Source organism: Sander vitreus, chromosome 14, assembly GCF_031162955.1.
Source record: "Sander vitreus isolate 19-12246 chromosome 14, sanVit1, whole genome shotgun sequence".
Classification (NCBI taxonomy): Eukaryota; Metazoa; Chordata; class Actinopteri; order Perciformes; family Percidae; genus Sander; species Sander vitreus.
The window spans coordinates 5,754,104-5,765,158 of NC_135868.1; the positions used below are offsets into that span (position 1 = coordinate 5,754,104).

Here is an 11,055-nt window from a genome sequence, read left to right on the forward strand (position 1 = left end):
ACAGAAGACAAAACAGCTGAACCAGCTCGGTCCTCGGACACGTCTTTATCAAAACAAGATGAAAAAGTTCCTGTTGTTGCTTCTCTTCTGTCACGTCTCATCTCCAGGTAAGATCACATTTGAAATCTTTACTTTCCACTCAGGTCTGCTTTGTTTCTGTGTAGCTCTGGAACACAGCTGGAGTTTAGTTTCACTTTTAATTCAACTCGAGACTATCATGTTTTAGATTAACTGAATCATACTGCCATCATGTTTATGATAAAATAATGATATGCGTCTATTTATACTGAATGTATAAACCTTGTTTGTCCTGCAGTGAAACACTCACTCAAGTTTTTCATCACTGCATCTTCTGGAGTCCCAAACTTCCCAGAGTTTGTGGCTGCTGCAGTGGTGGATGGACTTCTGATGGGTTACTGCGACACCAAGAAAAATATAGTAGAACCCAAACAGGACTGGATGAAAACAATTTTAGAAAACAATCCTCAGCAGTTGGAGTGGTACACTCAAAGATGTTCTGAGAGTGAGCCAATCTTCTTCAAAGCCACAATGGATAACTTCAAGCAACGCTTCAACCAAAGTGGAGGTACAGTATTTACCTATCAATAGTATATAGTATAGTACTTAGTATTTATGCATGTTACATATAACTTTTACTGCTAAACTGTAAAGTGACCTAAACTCATTCCCACCCTGAGATAATGACATTCTAAACATCAATAGTAAACATATCTTCACAATAACATACACAGGAAGAGGAAATACAAGACATTCCCTTCATTGACCTGTCAGATAGTTGGATTGAGGGCCTTATCATCTGTCTGTACAGGTTTTATTTCAGGAATCCAAATGTTTTGTTTGCCATCTGAAGCTTTGTGTTGCTGCATAACGTTTAAAAAGTGAAATAACTAAGATTTTGATATTGCATGTTGGAAAATTGGAAGCCTGTCTAGGCTTTTTTTTCATCATGTACAGAATAAATATTCTGTTAACAAAGTAAACTTTCATTGCGCAAAATCAGACCAATGAAATGCAGCTGCCTTTCTGAGATGGTAATCCAAGAAGTAGAAACTAATGCAATAACTATAAGTTGTTGGTCAATTGAACCTGAGACTGTATCCAAGGCTGCAGATGTTAGATAGCACCAGTTCTATGATAACAGAACACAAGGAGGAGAGAGATCAGGTCCTCAGCTGGACACCAAGCAGGGATGGTTCATTTCATGTTCCACATCTGAAACCCTAAACTACAGAGTGACCCACACTGGTGTAACTTTGTGTATATATATATATATATATATATATATATATATATATATATATATATATATATATATATATACACACACACACACACACACAGTCGATTTTGCAGGTTTTCCCACTTACAAAGCATGTAGAAGTCTGTAATTTTTATTATAGGTACTCTTCAACTGTGAGAGACGGAATCTAAAACAAAATCCAGAAAATCACATTGTATGATTTTTAAATAATTAATTTTCATTTTATTGCATGACATAAGTATTCGATTACCTACCAACCAGTAAGAATTCCGACTCTCACAGACCCAGAACTACACGGCAGGACCTGGTCAATGACCTGAAGAGAGCTGGGACCACAGTCTCAAAGAAAACCATTAGTAACACACTACGGCGTCATGGATTAAAATCCTGCAGCGCACGCAAGGTCCCCCTGCTCAAGCCAGCGCATGTCCAGGACCGTCTGAAGTTTGCCAATGACCATCTGGATGATCCAGAGGAGGAATGGGAGAAGGTCATGTGGTCTGATGAGACAAAAATAGAGCTTTTTGGTCTAAACTCCACTCGCCGTGTTTGGAGGAAGAAGAAGGATGAGTACAACCCCAAGAACACCATCCCAACCGTGAAGCGTGGAGGTGGAAACATCATTCTTTGGGGATGCTTTTCTGCAAAGGGGACAGGACGACTGCACCGTACTGAAGGGAGGATGGATGGGGCCATGTATCGCGAGATCTTGGCCAACAACCTCCTTCCCTCAGTAAGAGCATTGAAGATGGGTCGTGGCTGGGTCTTCCAGCATGACAACGACCCGAAACACACAGCCAAGGGCAACTAAGGAGTGGCTCCGTAAGAAGCATCTCAAGGTCCTGGAGTGGCCTAGCCAGTCTCCAGACCTGAACCCAATAGAAAATCTTTGGAGGGAGCTGAAAGTCCGTATTGCCCAGTGACAGCCCCGAAACCTGAAGGATCTGGACAAGGTCTGTATGGAGGAGTGGGTCAAAATCCCTGCTGCAGTGTGTGCAAACCTGGTCAAGAACTACAGGAAACGTATGATCTCTGTAATTGCAAACAAAGGTTTCTGCACCAAATATTAAGTTCTGCTTTTCTGATGTATCAAATACTTATGTCATGCAATAAAATGCAAATTAATTACTTAAAAATCATACAATGTGATTTTCTGCATTTTTGTTTTAGATTCCGTCTCTCACAGTTGAAGAGTACCTATGATACAAATTACAGACTTCTACATGCTTTGTAAGTGGGAAAACCTGCAAAATCGGCAGTGTATCAAATACTTGTTCTCCCCACTGTATGTAACAGTTGGATGTGCACAGAATCCACACTTGTTTCATTGCCATCAGCAGTCATTTGGGAATTTACAGAGTAGTTATTATTTACGCTGTGAAACAGAAATGGAGTTCCATCACTCAAAGCAAACTCTCCTTCAAACACCACGCCAGTTAAATCAGCAGAACTCCCTATTGTGAGTAATGTTATGTTTTATTTTTTTGATGTGTTGCTTTATATGATCATTTTAATTCATGTAAAGTGTATTTAAGTACTGTCAAAAACACTCTATACATACAATTTATTATTATTATTATTATTAGTAGTAGTAGTAGTAGTAGTAGTAGTCGTAGTAGTCGTAGTATTAGTATTATGCATTTTTATAATTACAGGTTCTGTCTCTCAGGTGACCACATTCTCCAGAGGATGGCTGGCTGTGAGTGGGACGATGAGACTGGAGAGGTCAATGGTTTTAATCAGTATGGTTATGATGGAGAAGACTTCCTAGCATTCAACCTGAAGACAGAGACATGGATCGCTGCAAAACCACAGGCTGTCATCATCAAACAAAGATGGGATGCTGACAAATCTAGAATAAAATACAATCAGATTTCTCTCACTGAGATGTATCCTGAGTGGCTGAAGATGTATTTGGACTACGGCAAGAGCTCTCTGCTGAGAAAAGGTAGAATCACATTTCCTGATGTAGTTTCACGTTCATATAGTCTGCTCAGACTGAACTGCCATTGTATTATCACTCCAATCAGTCTGACATCACCTTCTTTTTGGCTGTTTTCTGTGGTGGTAAGTTTTGATCTAGCCCTCCTCAATCAGTAGAGACTGACAAGTTAGAGTGATCTGACATTCCTTTCTATCAATAGCCAATGATAGCCAGTGCACAGTTAGCATACGGTAAGTAAGTTTAACTGCATTGACAGGTGGTCTGTCAGTTGGTCCGTTTGTCCTTCAGCTTGTTACAGACTGACTGGATGGCTGTAAAATACTGTATATACAGGTGCTGGTCATATAATTAGAATATCATGAAAAAGTTGATTTATTTCAGTAATTCCATTCAAAAAGTGAAACTTGTATAATGTATACATTCATTTCACACAGACTGATATATTTCAAGTGTTTATTTCTTTTAATTTTGATGATTAGAACTGACAACTAATGAAAACCCCAAATTCAGTATCTCAGAAAATTAGAATATTGTGACAAGGTTCAATATTGAAGACCCCTGGTGCCACACTCTAATCAGCTAATTAACTCAAAACACCTGCAAAGGCCTTTAAATGGTCCCTCAGTCTAGTTCTGTAGGCTACACAATCATGGGGAAGACTGCTGACTGGACAGCTGTCCAAAAGACGACCATTGACACCTTGCACAAGGAGGGCAAGACACAAAAGGTCATTGCTAAAGAGGCTGGCTGTTCACAGAGCTCTGTGTCCAAGCACATTAATAGAGAGACAAAGAGAAGGAAAAGATGTGGTAGAAAAAGCAATAGGGATAACCGCACCTTGGAGAGGATTGTGAAACAAAACCCATTCAAAAATGTGGGGGAGATTCACAAAGAGTGGACTGCAGCTGGAGTCAGTGCTTCAAGAACCACCACGCACAGACGTATGCAAGACATGGGTTTCAGCTGTCGCATTCCTTGTGTCAAGCCACTCCTGAACAAGACACAGCGTCAGAAGCGTCTCGCCTGGGATAAAGACAAAAAGGACTGGACTGCTGCTGAGTGGTCCAAAGTTATGTTCTCTGATGAAAGTAAATGTTGCATTTCCTTTGGAAATCAAGGTCCCAGAGTCTGGAGGAAGAGAGGAGAGGCACAGAATCCACGTTGCTTGAAGTCCAGTGTAAAGTTTCCACAGTCAGTGATGGTTTGGGGTGCCATGTCATCTGCTGGTGTTGGTCCACTGTGTTTTCTGAGGTCCAGGGTCAACGCAGCTGTCTACCAGGAAGTTTTAGAGCACTTCATGCTTCCTGCTGCTGACCAACTTTATGGAGATGCAGATTTCATTTTCCAACAGGACTTGGCACCTGCACACAGTGCCAAAGCTACCAGTACCTGGTTTAAGGACCATGGTATCCCTGTTCTTAATTGGCCAGCAAACTCGCCTGACCTTAACCCCATAGAAAATCTATGGGGTATTGTGAAGAGGAAGATGTGATGCTCCAGACCCAACAATGCAGAAGAGCTGAAGGCCACTATCAGAGCAACCTGGGCTCTCCTAACACCTGAGCAGTGCCACAGACTGATCGACTCCATGCCACGCCACATTGCTGCAGTCATTCAGGCAAAAGGAGCCCCAACTAAGTATTGAGTGCTGTACATGCTCATACTTTTCATGTTCATACTTTTCAGTTGGCCAACATTTCTAAAAATCCTATTTTTGTATTGGTCTTAAGTAATATTCAAATTTTCTGAGATACTGAATTTGGGGTTTTCATTAGTTGTCAGTTCTAATCATCAAAATTAAAAGAAATAAACTTAAATATATCAGTATGTGTGGAATGAATGTATACATTATACAAGTTTCACTTTTTGAATGGAATTACTGAAATAAATCAACTTTTTCATGATATTCTAATTATATGACCAGCACCTGCATATTCAACAACAAAGTCTGCTCAGACTGAACTGCCATTGTATTATCACGCCATCAGTCTGACATCACCTTCCATCAAATCTAAGATAGCCAGTGCATTGTTAGTGAGTGTCAATGTTTCAAAGTAGAAATACCCTTAACACTTGTTGCTTGTTGATATGGAGGTTGTGTACGTGATGAGTTGTTATGGAGCACTGTCATGTGTTTTTATAGCTCACAATATTGTTTAAGGGTTTAACTGTTGACGGTAATAGTCAATTTTATGTTAAGGTTTTATGATAATAAACAGGTGTGGTTTACTTTATAGGCTGTGTACTACTTATCTTATGAACTTATCTGGGTCACAATACACATTTCTTTCTTTCTCTCTCTCTCTCTCTCTCTCTCTCTCTCTCTCTCTCTCTCTGCAGAGGTTCCCTCAGTGTCTCTCCTCCAGAAGTCTCCCTCCTCTCCAGTCAGCTGCCACGCTACAGGTTTCTACCCTGACAGAGCCATGATGTTCTGGAGGAAAGATGGAGAGGAGCTTCATGAGGACGTGGACGTCGGAGAGACCCTCCCCAACCACGATGGATCCTTCCAGATGAGTGTTGACCTGGACCTTTCATCAGTCCCAGCTGAAGACTGGAGGAGGTACGACTGTGTGTTTCATCTCTCTGGTGTGGAGGACGACATCATCACCAACCTGGACAAAGCAGAGATCAGGACCAACAGAGGTAAGGCTGGACTAGGAAGTGACTGAAAGATGTGTTTAGGTTACTTCAGTTGTCCTGAAGTTCATGATTTATTGATTTGTCACCTTTTTGATGCTGTGTGTAAGCCTACTGTTTGATCTGTGGCCATACTACCACATACACACAAAAAAGCCTCAACTGCCAGTTAGCGGGCTAGCTCCGTCAGCCTTTATTTCAGAGACACATTTCTACAATTGACTGCTGTCTTAAGACTGATGCAAACTATACCATTTCACAGAGCAGTTAACAGCTAACCAACAGCTTCCTCCATATTTTACTCTGTTCCTGCGAGAGTCAGCACTATCATGATGGTTTGGCCAACAGGTACAAATATATGTTGCTCACCAAAGTGAGGCTCTAAACAAAAGTGTGTTTTTGTTGGATTAGCTTTTGTCTTTTGGTTTATTATGGAATAAGTCAGTCATTTTTTAGGTTTAGTTTTTAAACCAATGCACTCCACCTGTTGCAGGACAAACCAACATGTAATTGGTTCATAAGTAATGTGTGTACAGGTGTTAATAAATAGATATATCTGTTCAATACTGCTTTGTCTATATGGTTGTAAACATTGTTGTTTTTTGTTCAACAGAGAAGCCTTCAGACATGACCGTTCCCGTCACTGCTGGAGTGGCTGTTCTTGCTGTTGTCGTCCTCGTCGCTGCCTCTGGATTCATTTTTTACAAAAAGAAGAAAAGTGAGATACTAAAGAAGATTTTCTCTTTTTTTACTTTAAGTTAAAACGTTAAAACAAACTATTGTAAAGCAACCAGAGACTGTAGCATGATGATGATGATAAATGTAATAGGTGAAGAGTAGAAGGGTAAAATATACTTATTTAACGTTGGCAGGAGAATGATTAATAGAAAGGATCAGATTCAGTGTGAAAAGGTGACAGATGTTCATTATCATTTATGTTTTAGTGCGTAACTTTTTGATATTAATGAACGTCCGTTACATTCAAGCCATTGTCAAATGAGTTGCTACAAAGCTAATTAAGACTATCAGCTCCACACAGCTCTCTCTGTATTTCTCAGTATGACTGTGTTCAGAAGATTGTGTCGTCCGGTGAATTTCCCGTGCAGAAACTCGAGTGAAGATAATTACCTCTTCTTCGTCATGTATTTTTTATCTTCCGCGTCCTCCTTGGCTACTAGCAACTGCGTGGAGGAGGGGTGGGGGCGATCACGGAAGGCTTGTATCATGTGGATGCGCCGACAGTGTTGTTGTCATTACTTAGAATTCCTCATGGGGGGGGCAGAAAGTACTTATATAGCTTTAATTTCCAACTGTGACAACTGAAATGATTTGTTTCAGCCAAACACCCTCTACAATGTGAGTAGAACTGTTTTTATTCTATTGTATCTGGTCTGACATGCTGTTACCAGGATGTGTTACTGAAAAACAGAGTTAAGTAAAGACATGGAGATTATAAATTAATAAACTATGTTCTCACTCAGGGATTTCTCCGCTAACAGAGAGACCAAAAACAATGACTGTTTGACATGAGCTGGAATTACTGTCGATGGGAGTACTAAATAACATGTAGGACTAGAAATAATTAGATATTTGTGTGACAGCAATAGCAGATTACATTTTCTTGCATGGATTGTGGATTCGGAAGATCAAAATAACTTAACTAACCTTTCCTCAAATAAAGAGAATTGGCTAAGTATAAACGACCAATAAAATTAAATAAAAACTGAAAGGGGAAGTTTAAGTTTCATTTTATTTCATTCATATAGCACCTTAAAAGCAAACAAGTTTGCACCAAAGATGAAAACATATGTATAGAAGCATATATAAAAAGCTCTTGGGTTGGAGGCTGCTGGTTGCAAATGTCACATTCAAGGTGTTGAGTCAGGTCATTGATTCTGACAGATGGAGCATGTCTCTTGGTTCTGGATAAAACATCAGATGCTAAACCTGTTTCAGAGGCTGGAAATACTGAACACCTTTTGGTGGATCTGCAGAGTTAATCTGAACGACCAGCCTCTGGACAGGCTGCATCATCCTCTGTTTATTAAAGGCAGCTCAGTAACAGTGTCTTTTTCCTTACAGCTCCTGACAACAGCTCTGAGCTCTCTGAGAAACTGAATCCAGAGACCTGATTTACAAACACATCCTGCACTGTTAAAGCAGTAAACTCTTCACATCTCCAGCTCTTCACAATACCTGAAATGATACGCTTCTACAACAAACCTTTATATTAAAGACCCTAAAAAACTTGCTTTAGAAATCTTGAGTATAACTATAACATGAAATAGTCATGAAGCAACAAAAGAAAAATGTTTTAAATTTCTTTATTAGGAGTTGACAAAATGTTGAGTTTGTCGCTATGTGGAATTGAAAATCTTTTTTTATATTTAAATCTTAAATCTCAGACTATACTGATGCACTCATGCACTATTCCTTCCCTCTCTTCAATTGTTATTGTATATTTATTGTAAATTTTGTAAATTGTATTGTTATACTGTATACTTAACAGTATTTGTTATATATTTTTTACTGTCCTTTTCTGTTTTTATTCTTTATATGTTAAGTGAGTGTTGTACTTTGAGAGCAAAAATTAACCCGAGTCAAATTCCTTGTTTGTTTACACAAACCTGGCCAATAAAGCTGATTCTGATTATGGTGAAGGATATGTTTGTGTGTGATTAATATCCTTTCTGTATTACAGGTTTATATTCAGTTCATATACTCACTATATAACTATATAACTCTATGTGTACTCTTTCTAGATATGCATATAGTTTGGGTCCTATAGATAAACTACTGTAACATGTATGGAACCATCATTATGAAGAAGAGATAAATAAAATGTCCTCTCTGGTGTTTGACAACTTGACAGCAACATCCTGATTATTTAGCTTAATTAAAAGAAAAATGTTGTGTAAATATTCTGATTATATATATATGGAGAGGAAACTGTTGTCAGAGTAAGTAAGTGTGAAAACTTCTGACTCAGATTTATAAGATTTTAAACTTTATTAGTCAAACTAAAGGCAGAAGTCAGAAGCTGTTTTCTGGACTCACTGTCTGATCTTTCAGTCCACTAAACCTTTGTTACAACCCAGGTCTCTGTAGGGGAAAGGAAGCAGCACAGAGGCTGTTAGAGTCTGACACTGGACTTATTTATTACAGGAGCAACAACTAAATGAAAGTGAACTCGTAACAGAAGCAAGCTAAATGTTGTGTTACATGATACAATGTGTTTTGGACTTTAGCAGCAGACAAGCTGACAACATGATTTGGTAATCATTTGCCCATATGGTGCTGGGTTACAACTTTTGAAGGTTTGCTCTCAGTACGGTGTGGATTTCGATATCAAATATAATGCAAATAAGAGCAATATTATGATTGTTAGAAGTAAAGAAGACAGGAAATTACTATTTCCTGATTTCTTTTTATCTGGTATTGCCCTTAAAGTGTGTGATGGGATTAAATATCTTGGCCATCATATTGTTAATGATTTATCAGATGATAAGGACATCAACAGACAGTGTCGCTAATACATGTATGCTAATGTAATTGCACGTAAATTTGGCATGTGTTCTGCTAAGGTTAAGGTAGCTTTATTCAAAGCATTCTGTACACCACTATATACTGCCCACTTGTGGCGGTCTTACAGAAAAAAGAACATGCAGAGACTGAATGTAGTGTATAATGATGGCATGAGACTGCTTCTGAAACAACCAAGATGGTGTAGTGATAGCCAAATGTTTGGTAGTGTTGGTGTGCCTACCTGTTCTGCCTTAATAAGAAACCTTATTTATTAATATGTGTAGAATGTCAGTCTCAGAAAACAGAATTATACCAGCTTTAGCCCACATGGATTTTAGCTCTGTCAGGTATACATCTAGTCTGTGGAGACATTGACCACTACAGCAGCTACCAACTAAAGTCATAAAGAAAGAAACCAGAATGAACACAATTATTTTTTCCGTGATTCACTAAACCAGTTCTAAAATGCTTGTGAATAGGTTCAAGTTTTTCTATGTGATAAACAGATTTGTGTAAGTTTATCAGACCTGAAACATAACAACAATAAAAAGATTAAAACTTATTTTTTTAGTAAAATGTGTGAGGATGAAAGAACACTGCAATCAAAGTCTTCCATTTGAGTTGGTTCAGTGAGAGGTGAGTCTTGAGGCTCAGAGTGTCTTTCCTTCTGTTACCACTAGAGAGCAACAGAACTCTGACCTGAGTCAGCTGTGAGAGAAGTCAGCACAGAGAAACAAGCTGCTAGAACATTATCACCAGCTCCAGCATTTCAATGGGTTTCCATATGTTCATTTTTCAAATATTAGAACACAATGTTTTTCTTAAGCCCGTACTCTGTCAAAGTCCATTTAAAAAGTCAAATTAAACTATGGCACTCTGTAAAACTTTTGAGTAAATATTTTTCTATTGTGGTGTTGATATTAGGATTTAGTACAATTTAAGATAAACGTTAATGGTTACAGATCTAGAAATCCATTGGGGTCTCCCCGCGCAGTTCGAATCCTGCCGACAACATTCATTTGAGGGTGGCAGTATCTCAGTCCATAGGGAGATGGGTTGGGAACCAGAGGGTTGCTGGTTCAAGTCCCCATACAGAGTGTGGACTGGTAGCTGGAGAGATGCCAGTTCACCTCCTGGGCACAGCTAAGGGGCTCTTGAGCAAGGCACTGAAAGCCCCCAACTGCTTAGGGCACCAGTCCAGCACTCACAGCCCACTCACTCTCGTGTGCATATTACCTTCTACTCATCTTGTACAGATCTTATTTTGCAAACATTACTCAAGCAGGAGTTGACAGACATCACGCTCCAAATGGTGTTTGTCCCATTCCACCTGTCTGTCCCCCCCTCCAGCAACATTCCCACTTCCTCAAACCTGTTCTTCACAGTTGTCTACCTGTCCACCAGATGCCCTCTGACTTTTACTCCTGTCCCAGTCTCCTTACTCCCACATCCAGCCACTACCTTCTGCCCTGCAATAACCCCTTTCCCTCCAGTCACCTGAACATCCCCGCCCGTCTGCTCACCTGTTCCCACTGTCCTCTTCAGCCCTGCAGAGATTTAGCCGGCTATTTTCCGCTCACTCCTCACCATAGATGCTTTGTTGTTTCTTGCTATTGCTTTCAAGTCTCTGTTACCTGGAGCCTGTTGCCTGCCTGCACCCCTCCCT

At 39.6% G+C, this 11,055-nt stretch overlaps 1 protein-coding gene across 1 annotated transcript; it reads left to right on the forward strand.

Annotated features, from left to right (window-relative positions):
- On the forward strand, window positions 1-8,733 carry LOC144529203 (major histocompatibility complex class I-related protein 1-like). Its single transcript, XM_078268208.1, has 6 exons — window positions 1-107; window positions 317-586; window positions 2,952-3,230; window positions 5,568-5,870; window positions 6,478-6,582; window positions 7,947-8,733. The coding sequence occupies exons 1-6, from the start codon at window positions 59-61 to the stop codon at window positions 7,994-7,996; spliced, it is 1,056 nt and encodes a 351-aa protein (XP_078124334.1). The 5' UTR covers window positions 1-58; the 3' UTR covers window positions 7,997-8,733.
- The last annotated feature ends 2,322 nt before the right edge of the window (window positions 8,734-11,055 follow it).